At 38.8% G+C, this 19616-nt stretch overlaps 1 protein-coding gene across 1 annotated transcript in view; it reads left to right on the top strand.

Moving 5' to 3' along the window:
• Positions 1-19616, top strand: part of CAT (catalase) — a 27880-nt gene that overhangs the window by 4479 nt on the left and 3785 nt on the right. The window contains exons 4-10 of the mRNA XM_008563275.1: positions 168-272; positions 875-1000; positions 3726-3917; positions 4387-4539; positions 8569-8707; positions 11777-11907; positions 18289-18396. Of these exons, the coding sequence (XP_008561497.1) occupies positions 168-272; positions 875-1000; positions 3726-3917; positions 4387-4539; positions 8569-8707; positions 11777-11907; positions 18289-18396 (954 nt within the window). The remainder of the gene's footprint in view (positions 1-167; positions 273-874; positions 1001-3725; positions 3918-4386; positions 4540-8568; positions 8708-11776; positions 11908-18288; positions 18397-19616) is intronic.

Below are 19616 nucleotides of genomic sequence, written 5' to 3'. Positions count from 1 at the left end.
TAGTGTATGTTGAGTCAATTTCATTTTAAGGTTTGACAGTTTAAAATTCTAGGATTGTATTATTTAAGATTATAATCTGTAAACCTGGCAATAGTCAACTTATAATGTAAGACACTGTGATTCCTGTAAACTTAGTTTTTGGATTTTCTCTCTCTTTTTCTATTTAGTTTCCATCCTTTATTCACAGCCAAAAGAGAAATCCTCAAACGCACCTGAAGGATCCAGACATGGTCTGGGACTTCTGGAGCCTACGTCCTGAGTCTCTGCATCAGGTGAGAATGCTTTTTTTTTTTTTTTTCACTGTATCATAATATAACACCTGGGATGGAACTGTTAATTATGCCTCATAACATGTTTCTCCAGTTTTGGCTATTTTATTGGAGTTGGCTTCTGACTTCTTTTTTGGGAGGCTTCCTCAGATTTCTTGATCATGAAGAGTTTTATAATGAATGATTTTATTATCTTTCCCCATTTACATAGCTAGCTAGAGACATTATCTACTGCTATTTAGCAATATTAAAGACTAAAGTTTCTAATATAAGGTAAAGTTCTATGTTAGGGAAATGAGGGGAAAGTAGTACCAAACAAATTTGCTCTTAAAATAAATTTTTAATAAGTTAGACGAGTTTTCAGATTTTAGTTTTCCTTCATAGAATTTTGAGTTCTGCTGTTAATGATTTATATGTTATTCTGCTTTAAAATTCTTCTTTTTGTTATTTTCTGTAAATGAAATAATGGTAGCCCTTTCCATGGAAAATTGGCTAGTATGTTCCATGTTATTAAGGGATTTTCTAGAAACTTAGCAATGTCTTAAAAACCTAGGATGCTTTGATTTAAACTGAAAAATTTTAGGCTTTTTATTTCTGTTTCTTAGGTTTCTTTCTTGTTCAGTGATCGAGGGATTCCAGATGGACATCGGCACATGAATGGATATGGATCACATACTTTCAAGCTGGTTAATGCAAATGGACAGGCAGTTTACTGCAAATTCCATTATAAGGTAGATGTTGCCTTTGGGGCAGAGGGTTCAAGGCTCCCACCACCCATCTCTCCTTATTTCTCCTGAAGGATTGAGCAAAGATTAAGGTTTCTCCCACCCTTTCCTTCACTCCCAAGGATGGGAAGTACTGATCTAGTTTATCAGCACCACGAGTGTTATGTTGGCCACCTGAGTGGGTAAGTTCCTGCTGTCTAATGAGAAGAACTGTATGTAGTCTCTCTTTAGTCTTTTCTTTGCATGTGGCCAGAGGTAAGAGCATATGGCTGCTGTCAACCGTTTCAGCTTTTTTCTCTTTCTGGACCCTGTGAGATCTACCATAAATATTTAGGAAACATGCTCCTTGTGTGCTGGCTCTCTGGTTTAATGTTTCTGGTGATGGCAGGTGCATGTTGAGATTCCTTTGTCCATGGAATGGGAATATCTAAGGTTTTGATTTGGGTTCAAAGGTAAGAAGATAATACAGGCTTTCAGGCTAGGCAGAAGGAAGTTTCCATCTAATTTAGCCTAGGTTTTCTAGAGTTCTCTGTTGAAGTTTGGAGTCCATCTCTAGGAAATAGGAAGGTGTTAACAGTGCTCTGCCTTTTCTATCCCTGACTCATTGTCCTGCGCGTAGATATCTTTTGGGGTCTAGAAGGGGACTAAGGCAGGTTGGAGCATATGGCAGTCTCATCACTTCCAACATCTGATGCTATTTTTCCAAACAAAAGTTTCCATTTCTCCTAACTTTTAAGTTATCCATCCGTTTAGTGAGGTTATATTATGAATAATGCAAATAAATAAAATCAATTCCAAATGTCAGAAAACAAAATTATACTGATTTTTTTCATTTGCTTTCATATAGTCAGATCAAATCAGTTACCTTTGGGGAAGGTTTTGAGAACCTTTTAATCCACTGAAGTGTTTTAAAGGGCCTTCTCTTGGTATGACCTTGTCATTTATCACAATAAGCACTATTACAAGTGAACTCCAGAGAGTTCATTAAAACAGAAGCCTGAGAATTTCTGTTTCTAAATACTATTGCTAAAATAAGCAGAAAAAGTGGGCTTGTAACAAATACGTCTCCTTCCTAATGATACCCCAAAACCCTCTTTTCTTCTGTCCTGTCTTAATCTTTATCAAATGGGAAAACTGTCACCTCTCTTTACATTTATGACTTGCTCTCATAATCTTTTGTTTGTTTTTATTATTATTATTATTTTTATTTCTGTTTTTTTTTTTATGTCTTTCCTTTTTTTTTTTTTTTTTGGTCTTATAATCTTTGACAAGGAACAATTTTAAGAAATAGTTGAGCCATTGGCTTGTAATTGCCAAAAGGAACAATATAGTGTCACTTGGAGCAAGACTAAATGATTGTATCTGGGACAGGCAGCCTAGTTGGTAGCTTTGGAGTTAGGCCAACCTAAACTCAAATCTTCACTCTCCTAGATGACTGTGACCTTGGGAATATTATTAAAAGTTCTCTGAGTTCCAGTTTTTTTCACTGTATATTTGGGATAATACTACCAGCTGTCCACATTCCTGGAAAGATTGGATTGCCCATGGGCCTGTTCAACAGAGGGTCCAGAGGTAGCCCAAGATCTATGTGGATTTATCAGTCTGGATTATTCCAACCTAAGATTATTCTTTTCTAAACCCAGGATTCAGTAAAATCAGAAAGATGTTGCAGTATTATTGCACAATTTAATGTATTAGCTGTTTGGCTGATCTGCAGATGATGATATTCATTTTTTAATTGTGAAGATGGTTTCACTTTGGTCCAGCCCGTGGCTCACTTGGGAGAGTGTGGTACTGATAACACCAAGGCAATGGGTTCAGATCCTATATAGGGATGGCTGGTTGGCTTACTTGGGAGAGCGTGGTGCTGACAACACGAAGTCAAGGATTAAGATCCCCTTACCAGTCATCTTAAAAAAAAAATGGTTTCACTTTGGTACAAATAGTAAGAAGAGTTCAAACTAGGGAGAGTTGGGATTTATTTGGTAGAAATAGGTCAGCCTTCCAGAACTGATTTTTGATAAGGAAATCTTTCCATGGCACTTGGCTTCTTGGGGGTCTTTCACAATAAAATAGACATGGTAAATCTATTGAGCAGCTTGATATGATAATAGGAGCACAGTGACATACCTTCTTGGGTTTTAATGGATTGTTGGGAAAGTCACAATACTAATTTTGCCTGCTCATAGTCAGAGAACTGGTTTAGAGTGGCTGTAATGAAGTTCTTTTCAGCTCTGTGAACTAGGATTCTATGATTTCTTAACAGAAAAAAGGAAGAGGGTGGGGGTCAAGGGATACTAGCTGAGCACAATTTCAGTAGTTGATTTGAACTACTATAAAATGAGAATTTAAAAATTACTTCATGTGAAACGGGAAGTCCTTTAATTTTATTAATATTTCGATTATTTGAAAAAGTTTTGATTTTTTTCTGATTAGAAAATTAACATGAATATGAAAATTCAAATAATATAGGATCATAAAGGAAAAGATAAAACTAGTTTTGAATATGAAATGTGTAGACTGAATTCCCTTGATATTTAAAAAAATGAGGATAATCAAGTAGAATTTCTTGTTGATAAATTCATTAGTATCAGATTTAAACAATGAAGTATTGTCATAAAGAAAGCTCAGTCTTTGGGTAGTGTCACTCAGTCTTTCAATGAATTACTGAATAAATTTTGATAACTTTGCAGGTAAGTTTCAGTTTGAGCTTCTTTCTTTCATTTTGTAGACTGACCAGGGCATCAAAAACCTTTCTGTTGAAGATGCAGCAAGACTTTCCCAGGAAGATCCTGACTATGGCATCCGGGATCTTTTTAATGCTATTGCTACAGGCAACTACCCCTCCTGGACTTTTTATATCCAGGTCATGACATTTAAACAGGCAGAAACTTTTCCATTTAATCCATTTGATGTGACCAAGGTGAGTCAGTAACAACTATATTGATTTTTTTTTTAAGTTTCTTCTTACCTAATTTTTGAAAATTTCCAGTCGAGCATTCACAGAGATAGGGAAGTCATTTATAAAATGCGGTGGCACCACTTCAGAGTTTCCTAGCCTGTGAATGAGTACCCACTGGCATCTCACGTCCACGATCTTGTGTGTAAATTCATTGAGTTCATGTAGGTGGCTTCATAGATTGTAATTGGCAGGGAATGAATTTTGAAAAGCTGACATACTTTTGCCCATGGAAAGCATCAATATTTACCTTTTACTATTGTGAAAGATTTAACTGACGTACTCACCTTAAGTTCTTATCAGGTTTTACTGGATTAAAAAATATTGTTTTCACTGGCTTGATTATATTTGAAAGCTGGTATTTTATGGGTAGATTAGATTTAATTTCTCTCAGTTGGCTGTTTGGTAATTGTGAATGTGACATTATTTTCAGGTTTGGTCTCACAAAGACTATCCTCTTATCCCAGTTGGTAAACTGGTCTTAAACCGGAATCCAGTTAATTACTTTGCTGAGGTGGAACAGCTAGCCTTTGACCCAAGCAACATGCCACCCGGCATTGAGCCCAGCCCTGACAAAATGCTTCAGGTAAGCCTGGTGGATTGAGATATCCTGCGGCAGATGTCTATGTGTGCATACACACACATACACGCACACACATGCACGCATGCATGCACACACTGCACAATCGGGCATGATCTTTACGTGAGGAATCAACTAGAACATTACTTAAACTTTAATCTGGGTGCTTAGTTCCTTGTAGGGCTCACTGAGGTGAAGCATGGGCAATCCTTGAATAAACCAAGTAAAAGCCAAATTCCACAGTGAAGTTCCTACATATGTGTAGACGTGAACATTTAGTCTCTTAATTTTATAAAACAATACAATAGAAATGACTTAGGTATTTGTAGAGTAAAGCATGGTTTGTTCAGTCTGTAATTGACTATAACGCCTGGGTCAGTGTAACTGTATTCATTTCCATCTGTAAAAAGAGATCTCGGAAGGATTTTCATAAACTAAATTTATGCTGCCAGTGTTTAAAGGCAGTGGGTTAATTTAACCATTTGTTTTGCTAATGTTGCCAGGCATTCAGTATGTTTTACATCATTTTCCAATATGCTCTTTCAAGAATACAAAGAGTGTAAAGTTCTACTTTGGACCAGAAATCAGTAGGAAAATAATTGGCTTAATAATTATTGTGTAAATTGATCTTTTGTGTTTTGGATGATGATCGTGAAACAAAGGTTAAAGATCATACCCTAGATCAGACCACAGTGACTAAAGGTTGCTTCTTACCTAAATCTCTGATTCCAGTTCAGGTTTCAGTTTCCCTGGAGGACAAGCTAAGATTCCTGTGGTTTTTTTATAATAACTTTTTCTCTGTAGTGTTGGGAATACCTGAGGCTTTTATAGAAAATAAGATTTTCATTAGTTTTTGGTTAAATTTAACATAAATTAAGTACCTATATATTTTGTGTGATAGACTGTCTCAGGTGTTGTAACAGTTATAAAAACACAAATTAACTATAACGTAAAGCAGAGTGCCATGGGGAATCAGAAGGCGAAATTTTGATAAGAGGTCGATGACAATGTTTCATGAATGAGGTAGCATTTGAGATGGGTTTGGAATAATGGGTAGGATTTTGATTTACAACAGGTAAAAAGGGGCAGGAGAGAGACATGAGTATAGGCACAGAGGTGGAACATGTTGGGCGTATTTAAACTGAAAGTAGTCATTCTTTTCTGAATGAGAAGAAATGAGTTTGGAGAGGTTCACTGAGTATTTGTCAGAGGAGATCTTAAATGCTTGCGTAGAAATTTGTACAGTTGTCTTTTCTAGTAAAATAAAAGTTTTCTTCAGTTTTGAATAATGTGGTCTGGTATATATCAAGTAGGATCACTCCTCCTGATGATAAATAGAAAAAGAGGGAACTGGAGGTTGCGAAAAGAAAGGGGAAGTAACATTACAGAGAATAAGCACATGTGCTTGCATTGAAACTGGGGTGTAGAGGCGGCCAAGGCGCTGTGACGCTGTGGTTGGCAGGGAGCTAACTGTGGGAGGAGGGGCTAGTGGGATTCGCCAGGGCGCGCCTTGTCGTGGGCAGAGCTGAGACTGTGCACCCCTAGTACTGAAGGAACAGGTTGAGGAATAGGAGGTCACCCAAAGTCTTTCCACAAGAATCCAAGTCACCCTGGGTCTCTGGGACCACGGTGAGACCCAGAGGCAGATGGCAGCGCTGAGTCATACCATTTGAGGAATATCAAAGATTTGAATGGAGAACTAGGCTCAGGGAAAGGGACCGTGTAGCAAATGCATATTCCCTACAACAGAAGAAAGCCAATGATAAGGCATCTGTTGAAAAGAGTCCTGAAAATGGATGACAAGTGGAAATTAATCGTGTAACTTCTATTAGGATTAAATTCAGTTCTGGCAAATATACACATTTTAAATTTAATGTGCTCTCTTTAGTATTTTTAATGAGTTTTTAAAAAGCAATAGAGCTTTCATGAGTTTCGTTATCATTCCTAGCCTAGCTTTTCCTGTAACTTCTTAAGTCATTTACCTGTGAATGCTAATCCCACGGAGCATGGTAGGAGCCATACAGTTGGGTTGGGGGGGCATTGTACTCATTTAGCCCTTTGGTGACCAGTGAGGAATTGTTTAAGATGTTCTGAGTAGGTAAGTAGTATAATCTGAGAGGGACCTCAGGAAGATTCTTTTGGCAGGAATATGTAGGTTGTATTGTTGGAGTAGAGAATGGAAAGGGAGAGCCAGTCAGGAGGACCCTGAAGTTATTCCTGTGAGAGCTAATGAGTGCTGTGCCTTGGGCTGGTACAAGGCCGTGTTAATAAATTTTAAAACTTTATCCAAAGTGGTAAGCCAGACAGTGGTGAAATGGACAAAATAGTATAATGCAAGCCATAGAGAGACTGTCCCCTGAGTGCCTGATGAAGCAGGTGCAGCCTTTCTTTATTCCATACTCTGCTGTTTACCAGGAGTTGGAAAAGAAGTTGGGCCAATTGCTTGAGAGGGAAAGGATTGTTCTGCTTTCTCACGCAGATCAAGACAGAGAGTTCAGGCACAGGGCCCTAAGGCCTAGAATCAAGCTGGTGTCAGGGTATGGCCTTGCTGTGCCCACTTCCCAGCATTTGTGGGTCTCAATCACTCATAGATGGCATAGGGTCATGTGATAGACACAATGTGACACAAAACCAGAATTATATGGTAGAGGCTAGCCCCAGGAGCTTCTCATGGCCCAATTGTATCTTCTATCCTGTTGATAGAGTTACAGCACAACTTTTTGAGCCAAAGGAGGCAACCAGCTTCCGAACTGTAGGTGAGTTTTAGTCGTTGCTGCTGCATGACTCGTCATCTAAATATTGCCCTAGACTATCTGAAATGATTATGGGAGGTGGAGTCATTCAGCCAAGAGCATATTATTGACAGAACAGTGGGACTGGATAAAGCATGTTGATACGAGTGATTTGGTACAAAATAATTGATTAAGTTGGCCTATTCAACTTGTTTTTTACTCTGCCTCATTGAATTAGGGAAATATGAATACTCTTTAAGATTCAAGGCTAATACTGAAGTCAGTGAAAGAAAAATTACTTATTCAGTAGAACTTTGAATAATGAGAATACTTAATGGTCAGTAAGGTTAACACGGAGTTAATCATAAAGCTTTTTGCGAAATTTCAAAATGCTTACCATCCTGCCTTGGTTAACATGTAACATCATTTAACCTTGGATTCATTACCTTTGGCATTGGAGGGCTGTCATTTTGAACCATAGCTTTCTAGGTGTAGCACTTCATTTCTATCTAGAAAGTCTCAGAGTTCAAAGTGTATGTGAGATAATTCATAATGCGACGTGAGAGGTGACGGCTGGTGGCTCACTTGGGAGAGTGCGGTGCTGATAACACCAAGGCCACAGGTTCGGATCCCTATAGAGGGATGGCCGGTTGGCTCACTTGGGAGAGTGCGGTGCTGATAACACCAAGGCCACAGGTTCGGATCCCTATAGAGGGATGGCCGGTTGGCTCACTTGGGAGAGCATGGTGCTGACAACACCTAGTCAAGGGTTAAGATCCCCTGCTGGTCATCTTTTTTTAAAAAAAGAATGCGACACGAGGGTGTTTTTTTTTTTTTTGAAGAATTTCCTCTACTGTTGGTTTTGTAGAGATGTGCTGCTTTTTGTTAGGAGCAAGTGGTTGATTCCTCCCTTGGGTTAGTGGAATGGGGAAGAGTGGAATTAATTCAGGATTCCAATTAGGGCTAGCAAATGTATTTTACAATGTGATACTTGGGAATGAGAAATAATATAAGACAGGACACTAACTTGTTATTTGGGGGGAATAGGGGGCATTATTTTCTAGAACAAGTGTGAAGATTTGTGGTTGGCCATGTGTCATGCAAGATTAAGGACTGTTCAGTTAGGGAGAACTCATTTCATAAGAGAGAGGAGACTTGGCTCCTTAGTGGGGGGATTAGGCAGGGTAGTGTGGCGACCATGTACAGACTGCTTTGTACTTTAACTTGTAGAGTGAAGTTTATAGCCCATTCCTATTTTATCTGTTACTGTCCACAGTCAACGTCTATGTTTTTATTACTGTAGGGCCGCCTTTTTTCCTATCCTGATACTCATCGTCACCGCCTGGGACCCAACTATCTTCAGATACCTGTGAACTGTCCCTTCCGTGCTCGAGTGGCCAACTACCAGCGTGATGGCCCCATGTGCATGCTGGACAATCAGGGTAGGCCTAAAGACATTTGGCTCCTCCTGAGAGGGCAGAGGGCATGTGAAGCAGATGGGTGGGACACCAGGCCAGTGGTTTCCAAACTGGCACATGGGATCTCCTGCCCTGTGAAGGTGCTCTACAGGTGAACCAAGAACCTGGTGATTTTTGCTCAGCAGTGAAGGTTTAAGCTGCCTGAGGACTCTCCATGATTTTATCTATTTTATTTATTTATTTTTTTTAAAGATGACCAGGTAGGGGATCTTAACCCTTGACTTGGTGGTGTTAGCACCACGCTCTCCCAAATGAGCCAACCAGCCATCCCTATACAGGGATCTGAAGCCGTGGGCTTGGTGTTATCAGCACCACACTCTCCCAAGTGAGCCACAGGCTTGGCCCTATTTTATGTATTTTATACAGAATTCCCACCTCACATTTTTTTGCTGTCCATCTGATAGTTAAAGGTAAGGAGAAAGATCTTTCACAGTGGCTATAGTAAAGTAGCATCCAACTTAGAAGTTAGGTTTTAAAGATTTTATAAAATGGACGGTTCCTTAACTCACTCTTCAATCACCAAGACTTAGACCCTTGGAAGTGCAAAAACCAAGAGTTTATGTCTTCTGTTCTCTTTGCAATTCTTTTGAGGCCAAGGGAGAAGCAAGTTTAGCTAGAATTTGGAAGGGACGGGGAGGGTAGGGAGATGGGACTAGGGGAGATAAAGTAAATCAAGGGATTTGCCCTAATTTTTTTTCCTGAGTGAATAGCTAAATTCACATAAATCAACTGTATGATGAAACCACTGCGTTGTGGCTTCTTGGAGCTCATTTATTAAATTTATGATTTTTTTTCATTTAACTATCTTTTTTGGTGCCATGTAAAAACAGCCACTAGTTCTAATTACTTATTTAATTATTCAAGCAGAATGCCTTTTAAAAAAAATTATTTATTGTAACATAGTTGATCGTACATATCTGTGGGGTACAGCATTGAATATCAATACCTGTGTGCAATATGTGATGCTCAAATCAGGATAATTTTAAGAAATCTTACTTTTTTTATTTTCCTATTTAGGACGTGTGTTTTTAGTAATAGATTACATACATTGATCCCTTCAGAAATTTTACTGATAATTTACATTTATAGCTGTAGATGTCTATATTCAAACACAGTTTATTTTTCTAGGATAAAAATAATACATGTGCCCTAAAGGAAATTTGGAAAATATAGGGGAAAGAAGAGAATAGAGAAGAACAACCCACTTACAGTCCCAACACCCGAAGGCGACTGTTACATTTTGCTGTATTTCTTGACAATCTTTTCTGTGAATGTTTTTTATATACTTAAGATTATTTTTTATATATAAGTTGGTTTATATATGTTTTATATATAAGTTGCTTTTGTTGCCTTATCACTAAGCCTTTTCTGTGTATCTAACAAGTTTATATGCTTACTAACTACTCATGTTAGGTGGCTACAGTAGTTCTGCCTGAGGTTTACAAAGACATCATGTATGTTGTTGCCCAAAGTAATTGATACTTCTTGTGTCTATCTTCTGCATTTTTATTCTTCTGTTCCTTTTTTTGTTGTTCATTCATATTTCCTTGGTTCTTTCTTTATTGAAACTGTCTATGGCAGAGAGCTTCATGTATATTTTGAACTTCATTAATAAGTAGTTACTTCATGCTTACCATTCTTATTTACCATTATAGTGGAATACTCATAAAAAAAGTGCATAAGGACATATTTTGACACAGCCTTTGCCTAATTTTGGAGGTGGAGCATTTGGGCTGTGCTCTTGAAGCTTCACGAAAGAGCTCAGTTGTTCCCAGGGGGAATGCCTTAAAGACAACTCCCACTTTGAGTGAAGATCAGAGCTTATTTGGAAATAAAAATTTTAAATTACTCAAATAGGCACATTTCAAAGAGGTTATTCTTAATGCAGAAGGCACTGTGGTGGCTGGTTGTTGGAGCATTTTGCTTTTTATAGAGATATGGCTGACCTAGAATGAATTTCTCGAGCTAATAATTGGGCTCTGTAATTGTATGGTGTCCTCCCTTCTTCTACACACACACTTGGTGTATAGATCAATGTGATGCAGAGACATCTCTTGATTAGCCACTGTGGATAATTTATTCTGGCAGTGAGCTGGGTAAAATTCCAACCCCAGGCTGGTTTGCTGAAACCACTTAATACAATTCTAGGCCACTGCAGTTTAGGCACTGTGTGCTCAGATAATTCAAGCTTCTGCTGATATTGGCCAAAGCATAGTTAGGAAAAGAGATATGTCCAAAAAAGTCTTATAATTTATGCCAGAAGTCTTAGAAAATGTTTTGATTGTATTTGTCACTATTTCTATATGTCCAGATGAGTGCTGACATACTGCAAATATCAAAATTTTTTAAATCCCTTTTTGATTTATCTGTGGAGGGACATGAAAGTGAAGCTAAATTGGATAAAGTCATCATAGTGGGTAAAGGAGAAATACCCTGAGAACCTTAAAAACATTTAAGGAATAGCCAAGTTGAGTCTGTAATGGAAGTACAGTGCCTGCTGGGCTTGACAAGACAAAAATCCCAGAGTTCTAATCCCATGTCTCCCACCAGCTACTGTGTAACCTTGCAGCAGCCAGTTAACATCTCAAAGCTCCATATTTGTGTCTGTAAATTGAAGGAGCAGGAGCAGGACCAGGACCTTCAGGTGGCTTTCAAGAATTATGTGATTCAAGCCTAAATGAAACCCTCAAGGTTGAAATGTGTCTTTGGGTCTCATGTTTATTGTGGCCAGATCAAATCTGTGTAAACTTGTACCGGTAAGCATCAGAAGATTTTATAGATTAGACCATTTGAAGTGTTGAAGTGGACTTTGAGATCTCTTCCTTAAGACTCAGGGTGAGACAGCCCATGTGGGCATTTAGAAGAGGGAAGTATTCTCCAAGATCTTAGTACTGCCTGCAGCTAAATATGGGAAGTTAAAAATAATATGTGTATTTGATTACCACTTGAACTTATTTCTTAGCACATGGAATGTTCGCAGACTTGCTTCATTTTTTATATTCCTAAGACAATATGTGTGGTTTTCCTTTAAAGGTGGTGCTCCAAATTACTACCCCAATAGCTTTAGTGCTCCAGAACAACAGCCTTCTCTCCTGGAGCATAGCATCCAATGTTCTGGTGATGTGAAGCGCTACAACAGTGCCAACGATGATAATGTCACTCAGGTAATGGTTTCTTTGTCTGCTATGGGAGTCATTAATGTCTGCATAATTTTGCCTCTTAAGGTGTCTAATGTGTCTTAACGTGAATTCAGGAAAGACTTATCTTTAATAGCAAATTAGTCCCTTTATTACATAGAATTAAGAGTTATGTCGCTCTATTCTTTCTGTTCAAGGTAAGTAGACTCATCTTAGTTCCCTGAAAGTTTATTGAAGGGATACAGGTGGGTGCCACTGGGGAAATAGTCATCCCATGGAAACCTAAGAAATGAGCAAGTACAGATTAAGTACAAGCAAATCTCAAGAATCCAGGCTGGACATCCCAGATTCATGGGACTAGGACTGGAGATCCAAAATAGCTCTAAGAGCCTCGGTATCAAGACTATGGGTGTTTCCACTGTAGGGCTCACAATTCACATGACTCAGCTGCTCTCCATCTGTCTGCTTCTGCTTTCTAATCTTAACTGCTTGTTCTAAACATGTCCTCCTGTTTTCCTCCTCTCTGCCTCATGGCTTCTGTTTTATCATTGTTTTAGCTTTGCTGTGACATGGTCTAACTGTACTTTATGCCTTCTTTCTCCATGTATTACTTTTTACTTTTTTTTTTGTTTCAACCACCTTTCACTCCTCCCAATACTTCTGTATTGGATTCTATAGAGAGGGAATCAGATTGACTTGGCTAATCTTTTCACCCCAGGTTGCATCACTGGCCTTTGGTCAGCTTATAGTTAACTGCCCCAGATCAAGTGCTCATCCTTTTCCCAGTCACCTATGGCTGCCCTAAGGGCTCTTTTAGTAGATGCTATGAAAGAGGGCCTTTGACTGTGAAAGGCCTGTGGGTGGGCAGCCAGTTCATTAATGAGGCCAGTGCTTAACTTTCTGAACCTTCTTATGTATTTCCCATGTGACTCTTACTATAGAATTATGCTATGAACCCATAACAACAGTATCATGACTGCTTAAAAACGAGTCCTATACAGTGACAAGAAAACCTCTCAATAAAATAAGAATGAACATAAATTTTAATGTGTAAGCAATAGCCTCATTATCCTTTCTTAATAGGGCATTTATTAATTTGTAAGCATTGATCAGGATGCTGAACAGAGTTTACAGCAGTCTCATGGGGCTGGAGGAACAAAAATTGGAGTGCTAAGGAGGAAAGCCTCTAGTTATCACACCAGGCTTTCAGTTGGAATCCCTGTAGGGCCATGCCTAGTAATAAGAGCAAATCTGAAATAAACTTGCCCTCACAAAAACTGAAACACAATTGTGCATTAGCTCAATCTCAGACTGGAGTAAGGTGATGTCTCTCTATCTTAACTGCCTGCCAGAAGCAAATATAAGGCTTCTTTGTTGGAAAATGGAATATCAAATTGCCTCTAGACCATTTCATATACAAATGTCCAGCATTCAATAAGAAATTATTAGGCATACATAACACATGAGACCTTATGACTGAAAGTTGAGATGGGGAAAAACCCCCCAAACTACAATGAAAACAAATCTACTGGAGATCCAGATAATGGAATTGTCAGATACAGGTTTTAAAATAACTGCAATTAATATGTTCAAGAAAATAGATGACAGCATGGAAAATTTAATAAGAGAATTTTAAGCAATAAAAAAAAAATTGAATGGACATACTGAACTAGAAAATGCAACAACCAAAATTAAGAATTTAGTAAATGGGTTAAAAAGGTTAACACAGCTGAAGAGAGGATTAGTGAATTGGAAAATAAAGCAGTAGATCTTATCAAGACTAGCTTATGAAGAGAGAGAAAACAAGAATGTCTCTTTATCATGAGATACTATTTAGAAATTGAAAAGGTGGGTCACAGAATGGGAGAATATATTTGCAATTCGTCTAACAAAGCATTCATATACAGACTACATGAGGGTACTTCAAAAAGTTCATGGAAAAATAGAATTAAAAAATTATGCAAATATTTCAATGAACTTTTTGAAGCACGCTCATATAAGGAACTCCTACAAAGCAATAGGAAACAGATAGATAACAGTAGAAAAATGGGCAACACTTATATAAACACATCACAAAAGAGGATATCCAATGGCTGAAAAACATGGAAAGGCAGATTACCTCATTAGTTATCAAGGATATATGCAAAATAAAACCACAAAGAAGCACCACTATACATGTACCAGAATGGCTAGAATTAAAAAGACTGGTCATACCAAATGTTGTGAGAACAAGGAACAACTGTAACTCTGACCCGAGTGTAAACTGGTTCAGCTGTTTTGGAAAATTGTTTGGCAGCATCTATTAAACGTGAACATGTGTATGCCTTTTGACCCAGCAAGCCCACTCTTAAGTTGATACTCAATAGAAATGTGTACATATGAGCACCAGAAGGCATTTACAAGACTGTTCATATTACCCAAATGTTCATTAATAAGTGAATGGGTAAATAAACAGTAGTGTATTCCCATAATGTAAAGCAATGGAAATTATTGAACGACTGCAATAACAAATAACATAGATGAATCTTATATCTTTTTTTTTTTTAAAGATGACCAGTAAGGGGATCTTAACCCTTGGCTTGGTGTTGTCAGCACCACGCTCAGCCAGTGAGCGAACCGGCCATCCCTATATAGGATCCGAACCCGTAGCCTTGGTGTTTTCAGCACCGCACTCTCCCGAGTGAACCACGGCCGGCCCTTAGATGAATCTTATAAACATGACATTGAGCAAAAAGGCCAGAAAGAAGATACAGATTATGTGATTCCATTTAGATAAATTTCAAAAAGAGCCAAAACACATTGATGATATTAGAAGTAAAAAAAATTGGCTTTGGGGTGGAGAGAGGGGATAGTGCCTGGGAGGAGCCACGGTGGGGGGTTTCTAAGGTGTCAGCAGTGCTCTGTCTTGATCTGGGTGGTTGATACACAGTTGTGTTCGCTGAAAAGTTATTGAACTTCACACTTATGATTGGTGCCCTTTACTGTAGGCACATTACAGTTAAATTTAAAAAGCTTATTAAAGAAAAGAAAATATTCTCTTACTTTGTATTGACTAGTAAAAATGTTACTTTTCCTTTTAAGGAATTTGTTCCTGCCATTAAGGGTCTGTGGTTAAATGTGGAGTTGCTTAAGCACTCAGAATCCATATCTGCTTAATAAAGTAGAACAGCTGGTGTATTTGTGGAGTTCATGCCCTCCTGCAGTGAGTGGCTGATTTATATATTGATAGTGGTTGTTAGTCAAGCATAAGAATATGCAGATCAGATCACTGTTGAGACTTCTCCAGTTTGACAAGTCCCAACCTGCCCTTTACCTGAACAGTAGTGAATGCTGAAGCTAGGGTTTGGTGATTTTTACAATGTAGTCTTCTTATCCCATGTGCTGAAATAGGTATGCTGTTTATCTTTGTATATGTACATGTACTTTTTAAAAAACTTCTTAAAACTGAAGATTAACCAAATCTCTGGAAGAGGAAGCATTTTATATAGGTTTTATTCAGTGGTGTGTTGACAGATATTTAACAGCTGACTCTCTGGAGAAGAAAGCCCTGGTTTGTAGTGTCTATCTATTTTAAGGGTGGAAATACTCCCCAGGGCTGATTTCAAGCTACCACCATGATGTCACTGAACCTGTGGCATTGGGAAGTGATGCTCAGTATCACTATTATATAGTGTTTCCACCATGAGATACAATAGACATTTATAACCTCAAAAATATAGGTAATTAGAAAGTGATGTGTTTTGAGTATTTATTGTTTTTGTTTGTAGCATAATTTATTTAATTGTAAGTTTATATAATTTAATTTTTATGATCAGCATGCTTAACAACTTGCTCACACAATTCCTGAAATTTTGACAGTCTGCTCTCATGAGCAAGCTGGCTGCAGCATACCACTGGAACTGCAGGAACAAATTCCTGCAGTTCAAGAATTGCAAGTTCAAGATGTTCTGTTGTGAGGCTGCCACACGGAAAAGGAACCAGAACACCCAATAGAGAATTTAAAAGGGGGATTTTATTGGCTGGCTGACGACTGTTTCTCCAAGAAAGGCTTGGAAGGAAGCAGCCCTGAGTTTAAGTTTAAGGGGTCATTTAAAGGCACATAGTCACACAGGCAAAAAATCATATAGTTACATACTTACAGTTATCATATAGTTATATACATACATACATACATACCCTCCTGGCGTGAGGAGGGGGTTTGGGGAGGCCTAGCGCAAGCTGATAACAGAAGCTGAAAGAAACCAGTTAATCACTTAGGGACAGCAAAAACTTTCACAGGGCGGTTTCCTCCTTGGGTTGTCTAGATACATCCGGATACAGCTCTTGGTGTTATCAGTCAGGGACAGCATAAGTGGGAAACAGCAAAGGCAGGCAGAACTTAAAATTTTTTTAGGTACAGGACAATTTTTAACCTTCAATGTTCACCACAGGTGTTGGGGGGCTTTCAAACAAGAACACTTTTCAAACAGTAAAAATGGCATAAGCTAAATCAATCTACCTCGTCACAATTCAAGATTGTAGACTGAGGTGACAGATTGAGGTGTAGATTAAGGTTCAAGATGGAAGATTGAGGTGACACAGGAGGTCTTTCTTCTTCTCACACATAGACATGCTAGATTAAATATTTTTTTAAAAAAAGGTAACTGAGCTAAAGAAACAAGAAAGTTCAATCTCCAGGTCTCAAAAATGGAAAAGGAATCACAGTAGTGAGTGTACATTGATGGGATACATCTCATGGGGGTAACCAGACCTGGTTTGCTCCTTAAGAAGATTTTATGCCTCCAAGGGGTTAGGAGTTGAGGCCATAGGCTTCATGTGTTGCAGAGAGCTAGAACTGGGCTCTTGCCATAATGGCAAAGGCTAGGAAAGGGCACCAAACTGGAGAAACTACCCACCAGACTGAGGATGCTGCTTGGAAGTATATGGGTGTAAATGGAAGCAGTCAGTCCTGAGAAATTGGGAGTTCTTCCCCTGTGCTGTGCTCAAGTGCAATTCCTACATTCTTGTCCCACTTAGAACCATGTGGAAACCCTGAACTAAGAAACAAGTGAATCAATGAACTCTGTTAAGCCTTTGCAGAGATGATGAGAAAATCACTACATGAAGACCCCTTCACAAGTAAGGCACATGTGGTACTTCTGCAGAAGATAACTCCTGATGAAGATGAGTCACAGGGAACAATTACAGTACACACAAGGAAATGCAGTGCCCTGAGAAATTGCACATGCAGTACGTGTAGCAATCATACACATGATAACCTGAAAGGGGCTTGAAGATAAGCATGTGTACAGATTTAAAGAGATGCAGAAAGGAATATTATCTGTAAAATAAGAACAAGGTGTTCAAAACAAAATGGGTAGATTTGAAAACGAGCCATATGGAAATTTATAGAAACAAAAATTCCAATCTTTGAAATAAAAATCCAACAGATATAGTCACTCAATGGATGTTTACACAATATGTTAGATACTGATGAAAGAGAATTAGTGAATTGGAGCTAGATCTGAGGAAATCCCCATGATGTGGTACTTTGATCGGATTGTGTTAATACTGAAAGTCTGATTTTTAAACTTTGGTATCAGGTTTAAACTTTGCTCAAATTAAAAAAAAATGTAATTATAGCCTGATATTTCTAACTTACTTAGAATATTGATGCATATTTTATATTATGAATTTAATACTTTAGATAATTGGATATTATTGGACCTTATAAACATTAATAGAACAGAGTCTGGCACATTATAGATACTCAGTAAATATTTGTTGTATGAAAGAGTGAATGAAATGTTAGAAAATAATCATAGCTACAACTAGAAATGGTTGATTTCAGAACTGAGCAGAGGCTACAAGGATTCATATTCCCGATACTAAGGTTCCATCTTTCATTTCAGTCTGTTGGTATTCATTTTAGAGGTAAACCCAATAATCTAAGCAAAATATGACTATTCATATCTATCTTGCCCAAGAAATCTTGGCTTCAGAATAACTATGGATATATATCTATATATGTATTGACATCGATATAGATAGAAATAAAGGAATTAGGCTTTTTTCCTCCATGGTTCTGGGTGAATTGAACAGAGGTTGTATTGTGCTGTTTACATTCAGAGACAGCTTGTGTGTTATGAACTTGTCAGGATTAAGAATGTGGTGGGGTTTTTAACTGTAGGCCCTCTATAAGAGATTTATAAGCGGTGACTACGAAGGACATTATTACCTACAAATGAATTCTCCCTGTTTTGCTTGAAACAAAAGTGAAGAACTCAACACAAACGCCATTCTAATTATAATTTTAAATTCATAAATTCTACAGAGTCCTGGATCGTTCATTTCAGAAGTGGCACATTCGGGTGGGGTTTGTTCGCAGCGAACTGGCTCCTGATTGTCCGTACTCCTCTCCCCGAGCAGGTGCGGACGTTCTACGTGAACGTGCTGAAAGAAGAGGAGCGGGAGCGCCTGTGTGAGAACATCGCCGGCCACCTGCAGGGCGCGCAGCTTTTCATCCAGAAGAAAGCCGTGAGTGAATCTTTGTAAACCGAAGGGTGACATCTGCCGGCCGGAGAAGATAGTGTGTGGGAGAACCCTTAAAAGGAAGCCTCACGTCTGTTTGACTTGAGCTATAAGGACTTAAAAAAATAGTAATAATCCCCAATCAACCTCTGATTATTTTCTCCGCATGTTTTATCTGATATGGCATATCCATCGATCCTTAGCCATTTATCCAATGTGTTTTTTTTTTTTTTAAGTTGAGTTCAGGGTGAATTGTTTCCTATGCTGTTTTAATTCGACTGCAGCCAAGTTCTGTGCAGGCTAGTAAATGTCCACTATGTAAATGTGGATCTATAGGCCGATGGGTTAGCTCAGTTGGTCAGAGCGTGGTGCTGAGAACACCAAGGTCCAGGTCCAGGGTTCGATCCCTGTTCAGGCCAGCTGCAAAAAAAAAAAAACCAAAAACCAAAACTGGGTCCTGCCACATTTTGCTTAAACTTTAGGTGATAAGAAATATAGGTTATATTTATGAAGCCTGCCTAAAGGCTCAATGTCATGATACCTTGATCCTCCTTTGGATGCAAACTAGAAACTTGCATGTTTTCTGGGGTGACAACCGAGCTGCTTCTAGAAAGCAGGCTGAGCTTTCCAGCTAAGGTGCTGGGGTATTCTGGATGGTTGCTCACTGAGCCATGCAAAGCCTCTCACTTCTGGTTTCCTGGCCTGTCATGGGGATAGGCTTTTTGTAAATCTAGGAATCCCACTATTTCCTTGTCCCTTGGTGCTGCTTCTCTATTCATAGGGGCAGCTGGGCCAGCAGCTGTCTGGATGTGTTTGAGGGCCTAGGTTCAAGGACCAGCAGAGGGCCTGAGGGTTGCTCTGTGAGAGAGGCAGAGCAGGTCTTATTTCATCTTACTGATGAGAATGGCTGAGACAGCTTGGAAGCAGCAGAACTGGGCCGAACCGTTGGCATTCTTCTCTCACACATGCTGACACTGTGAGGCTTCGTGGGGTTTCCTGATGTGAACCTGCTCCTGCTGTCTGCTGAGGCTCAGCCTGTGGTCGGGGATTCCTGCTTGAAGTATGTGGAGTTGCTGTGCAGGCGCCAGTGTCTTTGTATACTTCTCTTTAAATTTAGGCAGTGTGGAGCCCGTATCTTAATAACAAATCACTATAACCTGTTGAGTAATGTCAGTTCTTTACATTCAGTAAATGCAGCTCACCTCATATGCTTTTCTCACAATATT

This window comes from Galeopterus variegatus, unplaced genomic scaffold (genome assembly GCF_000696425.1).
Source record: "Galeopterus variegatus unplaced genomic scaffold, G_variegatus-3.0.2 Scaffold13066, whole genome shotgun sequence".
Classification (NCBI taxonomy): domain Eukaryota; kingdom Metazoa; phylum Chordata; class Mammalia; order Dermoptera; family Cynocephalidae; genus Galeopterus; species Galeopterus variegatus.
This window is presented reverse-complemented; position numbering and strand designations above follow the sequence as displayed.